The sequence below is a fragment of the Notothenia rossii genome, assembly GCF_949606895.1.
Source record: "Notothenia rossii genome assembly, chromosome: 7".
Lineage (NCBI taxonomy): Eukaryota > Metazoa > Chordata > Actinopteri > Perciformes > Nototheniidae > Notothenia > Notothenia rossii.
The window spans coordinates 6,356,375-6,378,383 of record NC_136905.1 but is presented as its reverse complement, the minus strand read 5'-3'; the positions used below and the strand labels follow the sequence as shown (position 1 = coordinate 6,378,383).

General features: G+C 40.2%; 1 protein-coding gene across 1 annotated transcript; it reads right to left on the bottom strand.

Moving 5' to 3' along the window:
* Window positions 1–2,868: 2,868 nt before the first annotated feature.
* On the bottom strand, window positions 2,869–21,111 carry LOC307045469 (cortexin-3). Its single transcript, XM_079691147.1, has 2 exons — window positions 21,007–21,111; window positions 2,869–4,767 (listed from the first exon to the last, which is right to left on the bottom strand). The coding sequence occupies exon 2, from the start codon at window positions 4,686–4,688 to the stop codon at window positions 4,437–4,439; it is 252 nt and encodes an 83-aa protein (XP_079547273.1). The 5' UTR covers window positions 4,689–4,767; window positions 21,007–21,111; the 3' UTR covers window positions 2,869–4,436.
* Window positions 21,112–22,009: the final 898 nt, after the last annotated feature.

Sequence of the window (22,009 nt, the reverse complement as noted above, 5' to 3'; positions counted from 1 at the left end):
CATATCGGAACTAAAGTGGGAAAATTACTGCGGTGTGAACGTGCCTAATGGTGCTCTAGGAGGAGATTCAGGTGATAAGGGGGTTACCTTGGTTGCTGATTGGCTAATGGTTACACAAGCCAAAACCTCGTTATGACATCATAAAGTGGCCAAAATCTGATCAGCTCATTTTCAGACAGGTTTTTATATAAATGGACAAAAAGAGAGATAATCTTTGGTCCTGAAACTTTCAGAGTCTCTTTCCACAGAGGAGACACATAATGAGAAGAGACATGAAGAAGTGGATTTTGCATAATAGGTGACCTTTAAGTATAGAATGAGAGGTATTCCCTGGGATCACACTACCCTGCTTCCTCCTCCTCACTCAGGCTGTCTGTTATTTTCAGAACTGTTCTCACATTTCAGCCCTGAAACCCCTTCATGGCTCCTTGCTCTGTTATAGAGGATCTCAGCCGATTGAGGCCTCACACAGCCTGAGATCACCTGCAGGGGCCCTCAGGCATCTCACAGACAGCCCCTCATCTGTCAGGACCCCAGGCTCAGAGCAACCTGCCTGAGGAGCACGGCTACCATCATCCGTCATTTTGAGAATCACCTTTTGAAATGTACCCGATTTATTTTCTTCCTTGTTCCGTTTTTGGCAGAGAGCTATATGAAATACCTTGTTATAAAGTACACTCCAATATTTTTTAGGGTATAGCTTGTGTTGGTGGAACTTTATATATTTTTTTAGGTTTGGCAATTAATTATTTTCGTATTTTTTTTAAATTGTAATTAGTTTATTAGGGACAGGGTACAAAAAGGCTAATTGTTGTAAATGCCCCAGAGTTAGCCAAAAGGATATTTTTCATAATTTTGTTTCTATCTATCATATCCAGTCCCTATAGGCAGATGATTCAATGTCACTTTAAAAACCAATTATAATATACAATATATTAAAAAACTAAATACCGGATACCGGATGAAATCTGAATGTAGCATAATAAGGTCCCTTTAAACATTCATCATCCTTCGAGGACAACACATAGTGAATTTTGTAACCCTCCTACTTTTGTTCACACTAACACATGCTTGACTTGAATGGTTTTGAGTCAAATTTCTCCAAAACAATTGGATTGATCGCTGTGAAATTCATATTCCACTCAGGATGAATCGCAATCACTTCTCTGATCCTTCATCTTTCTAAAGCATCATCATCATCATCATCATCATCATCATCATCACAGGCCTTTTTTCACAAAAATAGACCTTGACTGTTTTCCAAATCTTTCTCTGGGAGCTGCAGACATGAGTCCTTTTTAAATAATGCTCAGAATCACGTTTTCTCTGGTGCCATTGGTCCCTGAAGCCTCATGCTGTTCAGTGAAGAGTTGACAGACTGCTGTAAACGCCAGCGGCTCTAAGAGAAATCGCTGCGAAATTAATTTAAGAATATCAGCAGTCTCCTTCTTTATGTCCTTGTGCAGCGTTCTTTCACATTCACAGGGGAACAGTCCTGCTCAGAGACCAGAAAATTAACTGGAGGCTGAATAGTGAAATGGGGCATTGGGGAAAGGAAATACATGCACAGCGGGGAATGAAAATAATTCAATTATCAGAGGCTTTTTATAATACGAGTCATGTTGCATAAAGCTTGACAGGGATATTGATCCATAATGGTAACTGCGCTCCAACGAGCTGTGTTAGGGCGTGTTTGGATTGGATTATTATCATTGTTTGGCACCCAGCTAATGAGATTTAAGAAAGCGAGAATGAAGGCTTTTGTTAAAAAATGATTTGTTTCTGTGTTGGGTATTGCACTTAATAATCAGACAGTGAAACGTCTTGGGCGACAGTCATAGAAAAACAAAGAGTATTTCTGGATAAATGAAGGTTTCTGGGGGATTGTTAACGTTCAAGGTGTTACAATCACTCTTGGACGCAGGTGTAATTGTTTTTAAATGATAAATATTCAGAGCTAATTCTCCCCGCAGCTCGTCTTCACTTTCTGCAGCTGCTTGTGTAACAAACTGCCAGCATGCATTAAGCGAGAGCCGCTTTCTGTACGAGAAACAAGATACCAGTTCTGCTCTCACACTACAGCTATAATGAGCCGAGGAGGAATCAACAACACTTTTTTTTTAAAACGGAAAACAGTGAAAAGGCTCCAGTACAAACGTAGGATGTCTCCTACACAGTAATCCAAAAAGCAGAGACTGCACATTTCTCCTATGTGGGATCAGCTCGCATTTAATATTCTGATCCGCTTCAGCTCCCCGGCCCTCCCTAAAAACAAATACAAATAAAAAGTGGGGATGTGTGATATCAGCAGAATTGTTAAGTAACACAGAACAGATGCACTTGCAAACACATTTCATAACTTTATCCATGCACGCTTCAATGTGAGGAAAGGATGCAGGGATTTCTCAGGGAGGTGTGCAGAGGATGATTGCAAATAGCAACGTATTCAGCGTTTGGTGTCAGAGAGAAGATTGTTATTCTGCATGCTGTCTGGGGGTCTCGGCTCAAAGAGCAGCCTGGGCCCGGAGCCCGGAGACGTGTGTGTGTGTGTGTGTGTGTGTGTGTGTGTGTGTGTGTGTGTGTGTGTGTGTGTGTGTGTGTGTGTGCGTGCGTGCGTGCGTGCGTGTGTGTGAAGCGAGACAGAGTGTCTGGGTTCACAGAAAACCCATCCAGACACCTGCCGGCTACCGCTGCCAGTCGCTGATAAAATGGTGAAAGAATGTGAGGAGCCTCAGGCGTCCACGTCCGCCTTCCAAAGGACCGGGTGGGCTTGGAAGAACCATTTTTTGTTTGTCTTGAACACCTGCCACTTGTAACGCCTTGTGAATGAAGCTCAGGAAATAAAACACATTAAAAAGGCAGTTGTGAACTCTGATCATTTTTATTAGAAAAAAGGAAACGGTGGCTCCGGGCGAAAAAAACCGATCGAAAGAAAAAGGCTGCAGTATACAGACGAGAAGAAATAGCTGCTTGAGCAAACTGACCCACAGCTACAACATCAGGATTAAAGCACTTCACCATTTATCATGCACGGAGAGAGCGAGAAACACATGCAGGGGAGGGGGCACATCACCTCAGCACAATATCCCATCACATCTGCGACAGGTAGGAAAAGGCCACAGCAGATCACAAGAACATCAAAGGGTCAGAGTTCACTTCCTGTCCCGACTGGAGCAACAGAGCAGGGCTGGTTTATTTTTTCTTATTTTTTAGCGGGTTGTATGACATCTCCGTGAAGTGCAAAAACACAGTCGCATCAGTGATTGGCTGACTCCAGCATCTCCGCCACCTACGATACTGTAAACAATCTACACTATAAGGCGCACAGTTGAAAAATTGCCCAACGAAAGAGCCTCAGCGTCACTTCTTAAAGGGTTTGACGTGAAAATGCATCGTCATCTTCACCATCAAATCTCGGCAGATCTGGCATACCAACTGTCAATATACCTCAGGCAGTGAAATGCTCTTTAGGTTTCGTGAAATGGGCACTAAACCAAAGAAAAGACATTAAAGGACAATAACCCATTTTCATTCTCTTTCCTAAAACATCCATGTTGTTTCAAATTAGGCACACGGTACGGCACAGTAAACGTTGTTTTCCTCAATACCTCTTTTGGTTGTTGACATATAAAAGACGGGGACACCGAAGAGTCCCGCACGATTTTAAAGGACAATTTGTTTGTTTTATCGCACACACTGAACAAGTATCTGTCCAAACCTTTGACATTAAAGGGAGAACTTTTCCACACAGTTTCCTTCTTTGTGATTATTTAACCTGCTTTAAGACGTTGATACCAACCTTTCCTCCTCGCTGTCTAGAAGGTAACAACCAGCACAGAATATCTTACGAAGACACAAGGCAATAAATTCCTCTTCGCTTGAATAATATCAGTCGTACAAAGTCTTTCGGACCGCCCGTGTCCGTCCACGAAATAAAATACGCTAAAACTAACAGACCTCAGCGATTAGCTTGTTTTTCTCACCAACTATTTTAAACACTGATTGTCTACATTATCAAATCTAAAGGACGTAAACACGATAAGATGTAAACACTCTTCAACTGGCTTGGACCTCAAAAGATATTTGACCCTGTGTGAGATGTGCGGAAAGCCTTCCAAGCGCCAAGATGGAGGAGGAAGAGGTAGTCCACAGGAGAGCTGATGCCAGGGGAAGGAAGTGACCGCTACTTGCTCCGGTGCATCGCCTGGACTGAAGGTTTGATCGATAATTCGTAGCATAATCCTTGGTTGTCTTCTTGTGGTGGAGAATTTTCTGATTTGGCAGGGAGAAGCTGTTTGTTAGCGCTCGTTCTCAACGTCAATCCACCATCTTTTCAGCCAAAGTCTCCCGTGATGGGTTTCGTTTATCCTGGTGAATTAGCAGTCATTTGTTCAGTCTTTTATTTATTTGTTTCTAATATATATACTGCGCACTTGTTAGACGATGCGGTAATCGAACGTGTCCTTCTCGGTGTGGTCAGTCCAGTTGGACGAGGGCATGCTGCGGTACGGGTCCAGCAGGATGCGGAAGCAGCGCACGATGAGCAGAGCCAGGAAGATGAAGAGCAGCAGCACGAAGATGAAGGCCGCCTTCTGCTCCAGCGTCAGGTAGGAGGACACGTGATGTCCGCCGCCTGACGAGGACAGCGTGCTGCTGAAGAGGCCTTCAGCCATCCACGGCACATCCATGCTTGATCGTCTCGGCTCCAGCTCTTTTTCCGGTTGAGTAAAGATTTAGGAATTGAAGATGGGGGTCAGAGGATCAGACCTGCAAGGCAAGGTGAGGCAAGTTTATTCATATTGCACTTTTCAACACAAGGTAATTCAAAGTGCATAAAACACATTAGAAACATTAAAAAGCAACATAATAAACATGAGTAACACTGTAACATGAATAGAAGTTACAGTGCAGAGTAAGATGTGAATAGTTCAATTAAAAGTAGCGGCAAAAAGAAAGTCTTCAGCCTGGATTTAAAAGTAGTCAGAGTTGCAGCGGACCTGCAGGTTTCTGGGAGTTTGATCCAGATATTTGACAACACCCCTCACCAGATTCTCACATTCCTCCACCCCTAGTCTTCCCGTGAACTGACAGTTCCTTTGACAGTTTTCTAACCTTTTTATATTCCTTTCATCCTTTTCTTTCAGCCATTTGCTTCCCCAGACAACACATTTTGCTATTTCACTGCTCCCCATCTTTGACCTTTAAACCACTTTTCTTTTCAATTCCCAGAATAAGAATATTTAAACCTGTTTTAAGACTTCCCTGGTGAATCTTTGGCCTTTAGACCACTTTTTTCTGCCAGACAATCCAAACACACACGGGTTATTCTGGTGTACTCTGACAGCAAACAGATATATCAACTTAATGCGATTGTTAAAAACTGTCTTGAAATCTTAAAAAAGATGAGGGGGGACAAAACAAACTCAGGCCAGAAGAAAGTGGCTGTCAGATGAGTTTATCTTTGAACCTCCAGGCAAAAAGCCCGCTCGGTAATAAAATAGGAATCCCAGGGGACTCTTTTGGCCTCGTATTCCTGCAGCTCAGGGGCTTTGAATTGGCTCTGGGAGGTTTAGTTATACAACATTCATTGGAAGCAACACTGGAAGTAGATGCGTAGCTGGCTTCATTAAACCACAGCATGCAGGTCTTACATTTACAATTGGGTCTCCAATTAATTATATTGCTGTGAAACTCATTTCCAGTGGCACCATTCAGCTTTAAACAGTCCCATGTATGTGCTTTCAGACAAGAATACAGGAAAGAGGCATGCATACAGACAAAGGCTGGATAACTGAATGCTGCAGGGCTGCAATATTGAAGGTGAGAATCTGAGTGCTAATAGAAGTAAATGTTTAGAAATACATGTCATTTAAGTTAAGTATCAATGAATCAAGGATGCTTCGCAGGACATTCTGCAAACAACACCATCTCTTATTTTAAAGTATATGAAATATTTATTGTCAACACTACTGATCATGATCTGATATTGTTATGGACTACATGCCAGTGGAAACACAATCCGCTATGCACTTGTATAATGAATGCCACTTAGTCACTTTAAGAGGCATGATTGTCCTGTATATGTGTGTGTTGTGCTGCGTATAGTACATGCATATTGGTGTGGTCTCATATGCAGATGACAAAGAGACATTTCCATTTCATGCAAATTTAACAGACAGTGAAGTAGTCTGAATATAAATGTATGTATTGCTGGTATATGTGTGTGTGTGTGTGTGTGTGTGTGTGTGTGTGTGTGTGGCCTAGCATTAATATACTTGTGGGGACCTAAATCTGTTTACACAGTCATGTGTGGGGACTCGCCTCCCTTATGGGAACAAAATGGAGGTACCCATGAGGGGAATCATTAATTTTAGGGTGAAGACTTGGTTAGGGTTAGGATAAGTCTCCAGTAAATGCAAGTAAGTCAATATAATGTCCCCTGAAGTGATGTATACATGGTTTTTGTGTGTGTGTGTGTGTGTGTGTGTGTGTGTGTGTGTGTGTGTGTGTGTGTGTGTGTGTGTCCGTGGACAGATTTTTGTACGAGTAAAGGCAACCTCAATGTGCAAAATGCAAGTGTTGTGTCTCCCTGCCTGATTAGGAGTCCCAAAGCTTTGCATGTGTGTAGATGAGATACGAAATAAGTTTAAAGATGTGTGGGATCCTAAGAAAGGGGGTCTCAAGCAGCCATTGGATACCCCACTTTGTGCTGCTGGCAGGAAAATGGACGGTCTTAGAGTAAGAGAAAGTCATCACAACATTAACTCAGTCAAAAGACTAAAGAGTGGTGCAGGAATGAGTCCTAAAACCCTGAAATGACTCAGCATTTAATCACTTCTGGTTTCCTCGTCTCAAAGTCAACGTTTTTTAAAAAGTGTTTTTAGTTAGAAACCTGAAATAAGGTTCTATGGATAACACAAGCTGAAAAGATTTTCACATGTTGTTCTATGACATAATATACGTCCACTGTCGAATGTCCGAAGCTTCTATGTTTCATAAAAACAACGGTTGCTAACAAGTGACTAAATAATGACCCCTCCCCAATCTGATCAATGATGACATGTATAGCCGCATGTCATCATTTCAGCGCTGGTTGTCTTGGTGGTGCCCAGCAAACAATGTGGGCTTCGTGAATAATTGGACAGCCTTCTGGGGAAAACCTGGTCTGATTAAGAGAGACGGCATTCATCCTACTTTGGAAGGTGCAAATCTCATTTCGGCAAACATTTCAGGGCTTTGTGATTTAATCCATGACAAACTGGAATTGAGACCAGGAGGCAGAGTCGCAGTCTTACACGCTTCTCTGCGCTCTCTCCTAGGCAGTCATCCATAGGAATCCCGAACCCAATAAAATACCCAATATTAACGATGTGTGTGTCTGCCCAAGGACAATTTAAGGTAAAACCTAATAGAGGTGTCATACATAATAACCTAATAAAAGTAAATGTAACAACTACTACAGTGCAACAAAACAGGAAGATTAAATATGGTCTCTTAAACATAAGATCTCTAGCATCTAAAGCAATACTGGAAAATGATTTAATATCAGATTATCATATTGATATATTCTGTCTCACTGAAACTTGGTTGAGACATGAAGAATATGTCAGCATAAATGAGGCCACTCCACCCAGCCATATCAATACTCATATTGCCCGAGGCACGAGTCGAGGAGGTGGAGTTGCAGCAATCTTTGACTCAAGTTTACTTATCAATACTAAACAAAAATTAAATTATACCTCCTTTGAAAGCCTCGTTTTTAGTCTTACGCATCCGACCTGGAAAACTTTGCAGCCAATCTTATTTGTTACAGTGTACCGTGCACCATGTCCTTATTCAGCATTCTTATCAGAATTCTCTGAGTTTTTATCAGCTTTGGTACTTAAAACAGATAAAGTAATTATCGTAGGTGACTTTAATATTCATGTTGACGATGATAAAAATTGCCTTACTGTTGCATTTAACTCTATATTAGATTCTGTTGGTTTCCGTCAGAGTGTAAATAAACCAACCCACTGCTATAATCACACTCTCGACCTTGTTCTGACTTATGGTATTGAAATTGAGCAACTATTGATCATGTTGTTGATAGTGCTACAGATGCGCTGCGAATAAAATTAGACTCTGTTGCTCCTTTGAAAAAGAAGAAAATAAAACAACATAGATTAGCTCCATGGCATAATGCCGAAACCCGCAAAATAAAGCAAAAGTCAAGACAACTTGAAAGGATATGGCGTTCCACTAAACTTGAAGAATCTCGTTTAATTTGGCATATTACTCTCAATGAATATAAGAAAGCACTGCGTAAAGCGAGAGCAGCCTACTACTCTTAATTAATAGATGAGAATAAGAATAATGCAAGATTTCTTTTCAGCACTGTAGCCAGGCTGACAGAGAGCCACAGCTCGACTGAGCCTTCTATTCCCATAGCACTCAGTAATAATGATTTTATGTGCTTTTTTAACGATAAAATTGTTACTCTTAGAAACAAAATGAATGCCCGATTCCAACTAAGCTGTTAAAAGAAGTTTTTCCATTAATTAGCACTTCTTTATCAAATATTATGAATATGTCTTTATTATCAGGCTATGTTCCACAATCATTCAAAGTAGCAGTGATAAAACCGCTTCTTAAAAAGCACAACCTCGATCCAGAGGTTTTAGCCAACTATAGACCTATTTCTAATCTTCCGTTCCCCTCAAAAATTCTTGAGAAAGCAGTCGCAAAACAGCTGTGTGATTACTTAAAAAACTATGATTTATTTGAAGATTTTCAGTCTGGCTTTAGAACACAACATAGCACAGAGACAGCTCTGGTTAAAGTCACAAATGAAATTCAAATAGCCTCAGACAAGGGACTTGTCTCTATTCTTGTTTTGCTCGATCTCAGTGCTGCATTTGATACTATCGACCATGATATCCTATTGCAAAGACTAGAGCACTTAGTTGGCATACAGGGAACTGCTTTAGGCTGGTTTAGATCCTATCTATCTGAACGCTCTCAGTTTGTACGTGTCAACGATGAATCTTCCATGCAAACCAAAGTTAGCCATGGAGTGCCACAGGGCTCAGTGCTCGGACCTATTTTGTTCACACTATACAGTAGCTTCCGTTAGGCAATATTATAAGGAATCATTCTGTGCATTTTCATTGTTATGCGGATGATACTCAACTATATTTATCCATCAAGCCTGATGAAACCAATCACTTAAATAAAATTCAAGACTGCCTAAAGGACTTAAAAACGTGGATGACCTTAAACTTTTTGATATTAAACACGACCAAAACTGAAGTTATTGTACTTGGCCCAAATAACATTGCAAAAATCAGGCATATCTTGCCTCAAAACGATGCAGAGAAACTAGTCCATGCATTTGTTACTTCAAGGCTGGATTATTGTAACTCCTTATTATCAGGGTGTACCAAGAAGTCAGTCAATTCGCTTCAGCTGATTCAAAATGCTGCTGCTCGTGTACTAACCAGAGTTAGGAAAAGGAACCACATTACTCCTGTTCTGGCTGCCTTACACTGGCTCCCTATAGAACACAGGATAGAATTTAAAATTCTTCTTCTCGCCTACAAAGCCCTTAATGGGCAGGCGCCATCTTACCTTAAAGAACTCATTATACCCTATTGTCCTACTAGGGCATTGCGTTCCAAGAATGCAGGGTTGTTGGTTGTTCCTAGAGTCTCTAAAAGTACAATGGGAGCCAGAGCCTTTTCTTATCAAGCTCCACTTTTGTGGAATCAGCTTCCAGTTTGTGTTTGGGCGGCAGACACCCTATCCGTTTTTAAGAGTGCGCTTAAGACCTTCCTTTTTGATAAAGCTTATAGTTAGGGCTGATTAGATTCAGCCCCTAGTTTTGCTGATATAGGCTTAGTTTGTCGGGGGACATCTTACTTCTTCCTTCTCTCTGTCTATACCTGTGTACTCTCATGTTCCGATTAACCCAGCTTCCCCAAATGTCTTTCTTTTTGGTGTCTATATACGCCGGGATCCGGAGTCGTGGCTGTGCCTGTTGCTGTGGTCCTGGATCATGAGTCCTGGATGGGTATCCTCGTGGATTCATCTTATTATTACAGACACATGCATTTCCAAACATTTGGTCTACCTATGTTGTAAATGTATTATCTCTTCAATTTACACACGGCATCTATTGCACGTCTGTCCGTCCTGGGAGAGGGATCCCTCCTCTGTTGCTCTCCCTGAGGTTTCTCCCATGTTCCCCTTTAAACTGTGGGTTTTCTCTGGAAGTTTTTCCTTGTACAATGTGAGGGTCTAAGGATTGTCATACTGATATTCTGTACAAACTGTGAAGTCCACTGAGGCAAATGTAACATTTGTGATATTGGGCTATATTAAATAAACATTGATTGACTGATTGATAATTGAATAAACGTCAAGACGCCAAACAGTAGCCTCCTTTAGCTTAGCGATGGTAAAATGAAGTCATGCGACCGTGATCAAGTTCCTTTATAGCTAACACCCTTTTACTCCTGCGATTGCATTTACGCTTCAGTTAAGCTTCATGTGTTGTTAATATGTAAAGATTATCCTTCTGAAGGAAACACGTAAATGTGTATTTGCTAAAAAGCTTATTTTCTGTAATATACCAAAATCCAATAAGGAAACCCCATTACTTTTTGTTTAGGGACCCCTTGCGATGTTAATTTCCGGGTTAGCTTACAAAAATACGTCATCACTGCGCTACTCTATGTGAAAGCTAGCTATGGTTGATGCTAACGTAGCTCGTAGCAAGAAACCCTTTCTGCTTTGAGAGGAGCATCCCTTACCTAACACGGATATGTACTAAAAGTTACAGGAGGAGGAAGCTCCCACCAAACTTCCGTTATTACCGCCCTAGAAGTGACTCACTGAACATTTATTTTGGTCATTACAGCTGACAACGGCTTATTTACAGTCCAATTTATATTATCTCCTTTTTTTGTCATGCCATTTTTGGTCCTGGAAAACCTTTTAACAATCAGAAGTGGATAATAAGTTACAAAAGTTTGAGAATCCCTGCAGCGGAGGGGCCAAACGCTGGAAGTATAGTCCCCAACAAATGCAATATATACCTCAGTTTGAGCCACATTTGCCAAGAACCTCAGTGAGTTTTTTGAAACAAATATTTGCAATTTCTAAAATCTCTCTTTGGGAATCAATGGGTCTGAGAGCCACAGTATGAGTAAGGAAATGGAAAGTTCTGAGAGACAGGCTTACATTGATCTAAGTCTTTTAATTGGATTGAAAAGGAACAGGGGCCCAATAGCTTGTTTTTATTGGGGGCCCCCGCCAGGTTAATGAGGTCTGAAATAGCCTTGGGCTGGATCAGGTTCGCTACTCTCAGAGGGCAAACAGGAGAAAAGAAAAACACTTTTAAATCCAACAACTTCTATTCTAAGCACATACTTTGCAGATGTCAAATCTAATACACTTTGGTTAAGTCTCAGCACAACAGAGATTAGGGACTGACGGTAATTACTCCCACAGCAGAGACCCCACAGGTGCACACTTGTTAGCATTGGACACGATTTACTCATGAATTATTTTGATCAGGAAGCAGCTTTCTGTCTGGATCATTTGTTCTGGCAAGAAGAAGCCCATCACATTAAATCTGGAGAGGACAGTTGGCTCGTCTGTTCTATAAAGAGAGGCAGAGGTAAATCCATCCAAAAGAAAAACAGCCACAAGGACTGCTCATCGTTTGGTGTCTTTTCCTCTGATGAGCAAACTCTCAGAGAGATTGCTGCGAGCCTGCTTTACAATTTTTACAATTCTTTTGTACAATAGAGGAGCGCTACAGAACAAATGGTTTATTTAAACCGTAGAGATGTGGGTCTTCTCAGACAGATTGCTTTCCTTATGCAGGGAATCTTTTGTGTGTTATATCTGTAGCTTTGGACAAGCATCCTATTTGTTTCCCAAATTAATTGTCAGATACAATTATCTTAAGTTTTTACTTTTTAGCTTGTGATTACTTCAAAATCAAGTGATGTCAACGTGCGACATCATTGGTTGCTTGTTTTATTAGAATATGTTCTAAAAGCCTGAGACATTAATACGATTAAAAAAGGTTTAGATTATAGTAACATCTGAATAATTTATAATGTTAGGTTACAGAAACTTTATTTATCCTGTTTATTTGATCATGACTGCACAGATTTATGTTTTGATGCTGTCAGGGAAACTGACTAAACCAAATCATCTGAATATGAAGTTGAAGTAAACAAATGCCTTTTCAAATAGTCTGTTGTACTGAGAAAATATGCATGCACATATTTGTACATGAGGTTAGAAAGAAAGTATCTCTGTAAAATGATTGAACCATTCTCCATTTGTTATCCCATCAAAATGGGAGTTTATGGACAAAGCGAGTAATCACTGCAGCCCAGTTTGACAATTTAAACTGTTTTGTTGCACAATACAGGAGCACTGCAGAACAAATGGTTTATTTAAACCTGAGTCACGTGAGTCGGCACAGATTGTTATTTCTGCAAAAAGGGATTTTATGGTGTGTGTTATTTCTGTAGCTGTGGATATAAATCCTATTTGTTCCCCAACGTAATTGCATAGCTCCAAGCATGAGCAGTCAGAGGCAATTATCTGAAGTTTCCAAAAACCTTTTAGCTTGTTGTCACTTTAAAATTAAGTTATGTCTACATGGGAACACATGATCGGTCGCGTATTTCATTTGAGTGTTTTCTAAAACGCCCAAATAATCCAACACAATCATTTAACCCTTAGATGCATAAGTGGGTCTTTTTTGACCCCGGTGAGGTGGATTTCTTGAATTATCATTTCATATTCCAGCTATTCCTCAAAAAACATGTTTTGGATATCATGCCATTCACATTTTAAAATTTTAATTTTAAGAAATTGTAGTTTTTGTATTTCTACCCCAAGCTTCCATAAGTGGGTAAAAATGACCCGCATGCATTTCCTATGGGATCCTCTGGGAACCTTTGATTCTCATCACCTGTTGCTGTCAGGAATACATTCACTGTGGACCACACAGACTACATCACATGTGACACCTCTCAGGGAGATTATTTTACACAGCAAGATCTGATACCTGTCAGTATAATAATAATAATAATAATAATAATAAAACATTATATTTGTATAGGGCTTTTCAAGTACTCAAAATCGCTTTACAATATAAGGGAAGGGTGGGGGGTATAGGACTATCAAACTTGATCAACCGGCATGAATTGATGGGGGGTGGGCTATGAGTAGACAAGAGGAGAAGAGATGAGTTTTGAAAAGGGACTGGAACACTGTGAGGGTCTCAGAATAGCAAAGATCTTTGCATCGATATGTTCAAAACGTTTTTTTTCAAAATGTAAAAAAAATGTCTAAAATTATAAATAGTGAAAAATTCATTAAATATAAAATATTTCTAGTGTGAACCAAAATATAATACTAAATATTATCTTAGCCAAAATGACAAAAATGGCATAAAAACATATTATTCTAATACGGGTCCTTTTAGACCCACTAATGGAAGAGAGTGGGTCCGGTCACTCTAAGGGTTAAAGCAAAGACTATAAACATCTGAATAATTGACAGAATGAGAGGTGGCAGAAGCAGCTTTTACCTTCTTCTCTTTCTTGTTTATTTGATCATGACTACACAGATTTATTTTGTGTGTGGCTGTCGGGGAAACGTTAATATGAAGCAACAGCAAACAATTGTCTATTGTATTGAGAAAATGTTCATGCACATATTTTCAGTACAGGAGGTTAGAGAGATGCTAGCTCTGTAGAATGATTCATCTGTTCTCCAATTGTTTCCATCAACATGGGAGTTTATTGACAGCAGCTATACGTGATTACTGCAGCCCAGCTTGACATGTTTTACCATTCTTTAGTAGAATACACGAGCACTGCAGAACAAATTGTTCATTTAAACCTGAATCATCGTCACAGACAGATAGTTATTATCTTGCTGTGTGTTATTTCTGTAGCTTTGGACATAAATCCTGTTTGTTCTCCAACGTAATTGCATGGTTCCGTGAATATGCAGATTATCTCAAGTTTTCTTAACTTTTTTAGCTTGATGTCACTTTCAAATATCTACTTGTGAAACTGACATTGATTGCTTGTTTAAGTGAGATATGGTAAATGACACATCAATAGGATGGAAAAGGCAAAGGAACATCTGAAGAATTGACAGGATGTGAACTTTTCTATCCTGTTAATCCTGCACACGTTACTCGTTGTGGGGAGGCGTGTGGTGCAGTGGGTTGTGCGTGGGTGTTCGGGTCAGGGGGTCACAGGTTCAAACCCCACTGCAGTCAGTATGTCGTTGTGTCCCTGAGACACTTCACCCCAAATTGCTCCTGTGGGGATTGCCCACAGTATTGAGTATGTAAGTTGCTTTGGATAAAAGCGTCTAACAAGTAACATGTTGTGGCTGTCGGGGAAACTCTGATGTGAAGCAACAGTAAACACACGTTCTATACAATTGTCTATTGTATTGAGAAACTGTGCATGGACACATTTGCAGCAGGTGCACGAGGTTAGAAGGAACTGCTCTGTAAAATGATTTATCCTGTCTCCATTTTTCTATCTCGGAGTGGTTTCTGTAAACATGCTGCTGCGTCACAACATCTTGGGAGCTTTTCTGTCAAATAAAATGTCATATACAGAAAGGAAACAGCTGGAATGAAGGAAATAAAACATAGTGTTTATACTGTGGAATAGGCTTTACTCGTACGCTAACAAACCTTCCTAAACTGGCTCTTCTCTTCCAATCATTCCCAGATTTATTAGATCATTACCATTTTTTAAATTGCCTCTTAGAAAGATTTGCATAGCCAGAACTAAAAATCTTTTTCCCGTGTTGTGTGTGTCCGTCACGCTCCTGTAAGCATGAAGAGCTGTCGGAGGGACTGACTATCACTTGGGATGTGAGGTGTGGGGGGGGGGGGGGGGATGTTATGTGACATTCGGTCAGGAGAGCTGTCTCTTTCTGCCTGAAGAAATACAATGAAACCTCTGCAGGCCACTCTCAGGAGGAAAGAGACGGAGACAGAGACGGAGACAGAGAGAGAGGACTTTACCCTTGCTTTGCTGATCAGAAGCATGTAATCCATCACACTTAAAACCCAGAAAAATGATGTTTCACAGCCGTGATTCATCGCCCTTACTTTGGGGAACGATAAGGAACGGGCGGTTTTTCTTTTTCCGCTGCGTTTCCATCAGCTGTCAAATCATAATCTTGTCCTCCAAAGAGGTTCGCTGAGGTTACTGAGTATTAGAGGGCCAATATGCTTCTATAACGCACTTCAAAGACCCCCAACATGTACATCATCAGCAGCTCCACGATGAGAGTGTAAAGCTTTCCTTCACAGCTACCCTTTTAAGCTTCTACCGACAAGTTTAGAAATAAATATTCATGTATAAAAGAAAACTCCGCTATTCGAAGAAGGTCCTTTAATCCGTATATTATATGTTCTTTGATCATCAGCAGCTACATCTTAGGAAAAAAAGCTTGCCTCTGAAGATCAGAAATAGCCTCCAGATGTGACAGAAACACAGATACTACGTCTGATTGTTGGAAGGTTAACCACTTTGTATAGAAGCACTAGTTATTTTAGTCCCAACTGTACACCATCAGTGACATGTCAGACACCGAGAGTAACACGGACAGGAAGTGAGTGGGAAACGGACATCATTTGTGTCTGTGTGTCTGTCTGTCTGTCTGTCTCTGTGTGTGTCTGTGTGTCTGTGTGTCTGTGTGTCTGTCTGTCTGTCTGTCTGTCTGTCTGTCTGTCTGTCTGTCTGTGTGTCTGTGTGTCTGTCTGTCTGTCTGTCTGTCTGTCTGTCTGTCTGTCTGTCTGTCTGTGACTAATGGCTATGACTAATGGTGAATTCAGAGTGCATGAGAGTGGGTGAAATGAAAAGGTTTAGGGGAATTATTGGACTTCATTTTCCAGCTTGTCGTCAATCATTACACAATATAAATGTCCTGCTGAGTTATCAAAAAACTGCACGGGAAGCTGTTGAAAGGCAACTCTGAGTAGAACAACTAAACGTATACGTATGCATATAGGAATGTGAATTTTAACATGTTTTTTATTCCTTAAAGTTGTATTGTTTTTCCCTCGAATATTTATTTTCCGGCAACGCTAGGAATGCCTCAATGCATATTAAAGAGGCCCTATTATGCCTTGTGATATTTTCCCTCTCCTGCAGTGTGTTATATAGGTTTATGTGCATGTTAATGGTCTGCAAAGGCAAAAATCCCAAAGTTTCCCAAATCCCTCCTTTTTTTTTATTCTGTAAGATAATGACATCACTATGTAACACTCACACTTATATAGCGCTCCAACCCATAGTAGGTGATAGGCTAAGGGGCGGGACATCTCTAAGCGGTTGACCAATCACAACAGAGCCGGCCAGCTAACCAATCAAAGATACATAATAATATACACCTGAACATCAGCAGGAGAGGACTCTTTAAAGTAGAGACACTACATACTGATACACCTGACCATCAGCAGGAGAGGACTCTTTAAAGTAGAGACACTACATACTAATATACACCTGAACATCAGCAGGAGAGGACTCTTTAAAGTAGAGACACTACATACTGATATACACCTGAACATCAGCAGGAGAGGACTCTTTAAAGTAGAGACACTACATACTGATATACACCTGAACATCAGCAGGAGAGGACTCTTTAAAGTAGAGACACTACATACTGATATGAACCTGAACATCAGCAGGAGAGGACTCTTTAAAGTAGAGACACTACATACTGATATACACCTGAACATCAGCAGGAGAGGACTCTTTAAAGTAGAGACACTACATACTGATATAGACCTGAACATCAGCAGGAGAGGACTCTTTAAAGTAGGGACACTACATACTGATATAGACCTGAACATCAGCAGGAGAGGACTCTTTAAAGTAGGGACACTACATACTGATATAGACCTGAACATCAGCAGGAGAGGACTCTTTAAAGTAGAGATACTACATACTGATATACACCTGAACATCAGCAGGAGAGGACTCTTTAAAGTAGAGACACTACATACTGATATACACCTGAACATCAGCAGGAGAGTACTCTTTAAAGTAGAGACACTAAATACTGATATACACCTGAACATCAGCAGGAGAGGACTCTTTAAAGTAGAGACACTACATACTGATATACACCTGAACATCAGCAGGAGAGTACTCTTTAAAGTAGAGACACTAAATACTGATATACACCTGAACATCAGCAGGAGAGGACTCTTTAAAGTAGAGAAACTACATACTGATATACACCTGACCATCAGCAGGAGAGGACTCTTTAAAGTAGAGACACTACATACTGATATCCACCTGAACATCAGCAGGAGAGGACTCTTTAAAGTAGAGACACTACATACTGATATACACCTGAACATCAGCAGGAGAGTACTCTTTAAAGTAGAGACACTACATACTGATATACACCTGAACATCAGCAGGAGAGGACTCTTTAAAGTAGAGACACTACATACTGATATACACCTGAACATCAGCAGGAGAGTACTCTTTAAAGTAGAGACACTAAATACTGATATACACCTGAACATCAGCAGGAGAGGACTCTTTAAAGTAGAGAAACTACATACTGATATACACCTGACCATCAGCAGGAGAGGACTCTTTAAAGTAGAGACACTACATACTGATATACACCTGAACATCAGCAGGAGAGGACTTTTTAAAGTAGAGACACTGCATACTGATATACACCTGAACATCAGCAGGAGAGTACTCTTTAAAGTAGAGACACTACATACTGATATGACCCTGAAAATGACTATATGTCCTCTTAAAGTACTAAAACCTTAACTTATAACAAGTCATATTGCTGAACTACATATTATATCAAACACGATGTTACCATATTTATATATACTCTGTTATGTTTCTGTACTCTACAGCTTTGCAGTGCTATTCCTCTGCTCTCCCGCCCACACAGCTCAATAACAGCTCAGTTCTGTTAATGCAGGAATTATAGTAATTAACTGGCTTGATGTAATGAAACTATAAAATTGCAAATGTAGCTAATTTAAAAGTAGATTTCAGGCCCATAATAGCAACTCCGACTCGACTCAAGTACCACAGCCTTGAGTTATACCGAGTAATATCATTATACAATATGTACCATATTTTCCAGATTAAACGTTTGGTAAATGTCAGAAGAAGGTGAAAAGTGTTCATCCCTTTTTTCTTCTTCCAAGGTGATGTCCTTAAATATCTTGTTTTGTCAGTTTTAAACAGCCATACGTTTATTTTACTGTGATATATAACAAAGAAAAGCAGGACATCTCTATACTATGAGGCCAATGATGGTATTTTCTGATATCTTTCCCTGAAAATGTACTCAATTATGAAAAAGTTGGCAATTATTATCCTGAACATAGATTAAAAAATGTATCATTGCATACTCCACCTCATATATCTCATAATATATCATATTATGTTAATAGGCTATGTTGCACTAATATATCAATGCAGTGCACTGAGGATCATTACTTATTCATGTCATATATTAGCCTGGTGCAGAATAACGTGTTAACTCAATTATCAATCACACCTCTGTCACTTTAAAGTCTTCAATCTTCAAATGCTGTTGAAACTCGTCTCTATTTTTCCTTCTTTATATTTTGCAGCTCTGAAACAGGAAGACTTTAAATTAGAAAAACCTTTATAGACTTGTATTTATTTTATAATTAGGAGCAAATGTGGTATATAATCCAAATAACTTAGCATATATTAAAGGTGGGGTATGTAATTTATTTCAGAAACACTTTTTGTTATATTCCATGGAATGCTCTTAACATCCCGATAGCAATGAATATATTAAATGCTTTGACAATAAATCCATAAAAAAATATCATCTGTGGAAGCCGTAGCGCTGTAAAAAGCACGACCAATCATCTGAGCCGGCCCGGCTAAAATAACTGGATGGCCTACATGCCTGCCAGCCTTTCATCTGTGCACAAACTTGTCTCGTGTCCTCATTAACCGCGTTCACACCGGAGTACTTTTCCCACTTTAGTTCAGATATAGTTCCGAAATGTCGCGTTCACACGAAAAAGAGCCGGAACTAAAATTAGTTCATGAGAACCTTTTTACCCCCTTTTCCGTCCCTGCTAGAGAGCAGGGACTCTCATGCGGCTGTCTTGTGAGAAAAGAGCTATATTTCTGATTGGCTGGGCGGATTGCAAACCACGCCCCGTAAAACTCAAAAAAAGTGTTGTGAAGCCACCATTTTATTAGCATTATTAGCATTAGCCCAGCGCAGAAACCCAGAGAGACTAATTTATGGCAACACAAAATAAAACATGGGAGCGGTGGAGATGAGGAGGTGTCGGCGTTCTGGCGATTTACTCGGATGGCTTCAGTAGAAGCTGCTGGGAGTCCCAGCAGCTTCTAATGAAGCCACTCCCCAACAACCGGGGACTTCCGGCAGGGGATTTTGGGCGGCAGTATACGCCGTGAAGTTGTTTGCGGCCTGCCAGTAAACCCAAAGCAGAAGAAGAAGAAGTGACGTCAGCGGCTTCATTTGCCTAATCCACCCCCAGGGATTTATTCCGGTGTGAACGCGATCTGCTGATGAACTAAGTTCTCATGAACCTTTGTGGGAAAAGTACTGCGGTGTGAATGCGCCTATAGGTCATGTGAGCGTTCGTGTGTATTGGAGGAGGAGCTCTGTAAGGAAGTCTGAAAGAAGGGGCAGAATTTTTCCGGTTGTGTATTTTCAAATTCTAGCACACTCGAGCTGGTTTCTCCAAAATGACCTACCCCACCTTTAAGGTACTTTTTTTAATATCAACGTTTTTCTGAAAGGTCATGTTTAAATATGCAAATGAGGCTCCATCTTATTAAATAAGTCTTAATTTGCATAGGCTACATATCAGGAAAGTGAATCTGAATTTCATTTTGTTGATTTATGAGAAGTCAAAGGTGTCTAAAGAGGAAATTGGATATCTCTCCATAAATCAGAACACACCGTCAACAGCCGTCAATGAGAAGAAAAAAAAAAATCAATTTCCGCCGTGTTTTAAAGAATAAATATGTCATAAATCAATGATATATGAACAAAAGGTAAAGGGATATCTTACTGTACGGAAGTCAAGCTTCATGGCTTCAAAAAAACTAATAATGAGCCTTTAAAGTTAAATACATTTTTCAAGACACTAGTAGTGAATAGAGTAATAGAAAGTATTTGACTAATATACATCATGACACTTCAGATGATTGGTTATCCTACAATAACATGTGTAAAATTTATGTTTAAATACACAAATGAGAAATGTTTTAATGCTCGGTGCATTTAGAAATTTGACAAGGTAAAATAAACACCTCAATGTGTATTTTAGGTGTTTTCTTATTACTTGTCGAAACGAGAACACAAACAGAATAGTACACATCTCAAAATTGACAGGTGCACATGCATCTGTTTTTTGCCTGGGGCATCTCGCTTTAATAATTTAGATTATAACTACATTTTTTACGAGGGGTTACTGTATGCAAGTATTGCAAGAACATGATCAGAAAAGGGGATAGCCTAAACATTAATAATTGACATAAGCCGTCATTCATGCAACAATACGCATACATGTTTAAATAAAGGAAGAGTGCTGTAAGAACATATCCTCATACTGATTTTTTGTGTTGCTTCTTCCATCCACTTTCAAAGGTAGACACACCCGCAGCCTCAGGGCAAAATCAAGAGCCGCCATTTAAATAAAACGTATTAAAAGGTGAATATTTCCTGTGTGAAACTGGTGTTAAACCGGCAGATTATCATGACAGAGACACGAGCCTCCTGCAGCCGGACTCCTCTCCGTACAACACGTGCATCAAAACGCATCCAAAGACTTAATGTGTCTCCTCTCTCGTGCGTAAAATACCCACATTTTCAGGGTGCAAACGCTCCCGGGTGGAGGGGACGGAGAGAGTCTCAGCTGCAGGTGGCCGAGTGAGTGTCAACACTAACCTGTTGTTATCAGGGTAGCTCGGGGAACTCCTTCAGCTCTCCATCCTGCGCGAGTCGATGTGTATGTTTTCAACAACGCACGAGCTTTGCAAGAAACCGCAGGGCTCCTCAGTGCATGACAGAAGCAGAAAAAAAAAAAAAGAGCCTCGTAGTTGTGATGTTTCTGGTTCTGCTGCCTGAGCCTCACCCTCTGCTGGTGTTTTCTCTCTCCGCTGCTCCTGACGCGCCGCGCATCCCCGCAGACATAGACAGCGATGTGGTGGTGGTGGTGGTACCCCGTCGCTACTGGCAACCTGTTGCTATAGCAATCCTCCGTGCAGGTATGTTGCACGCGGACGAGAACAGGTGTGGCTGAGAGAAATATAAGAAGCAGGACAAAACAATGAAGATTGCAAATGCGTAAAAGTGCGTAATGTGTGCATGACTTTATTACAAGATCCTTAAATGTTCTCAAAGCAACAAGTGCCTTTAACCATGAAGATACAAACTGAAAGGATCAGGTACTTTAGTTTTCAACGAGCCAAACCCTTAGTGCTTTTTTAAAAGGTTTATTATTTATGAAGACACAAAAATACTTTGCTGCAGATTTTGTAGAAGTGATACAAAATGCTCGAAGGGATCAAAGTTGAGTTAATTGTGACTTTTATGATGTTTTGGTATCTTAGCATCAACATCAATATATTATATTATGAAATGTCATGATGCTAAATAAGGAGCATATTCTGCAGGATGTATGATAAGCAATATGAATGAAAGGTATGCACACTCATATACTTTGATGCCGTTATTTTACTTGCCCAGGATGGATGTGAGCAGCCATCATTTAGAGGATATTGTGTGATAGTCATCTCAATTTTATTTTATTAAAAATGCTCGTTAAAGTGTGGAGCAGTTGTCAAAATCGAGTTTTTTTGTGACCTCTGTGCTTTTTTATTATCTTATTATTCATCCTTGAAGAAGACACTTTGTCATGATGCTAAAAGTAATTCTGCAATGTCCATAG

What these genes read in the sequence shown, in the direction of transcription:
- LOC307045469 (XM_079691147.1), bottom strand. Translation starts at nt 4,688, where the DNA reads ATGGATGTGCCGTGGATGGCTGAAGGCCTCTTCAGCAGCACGCTGTCC.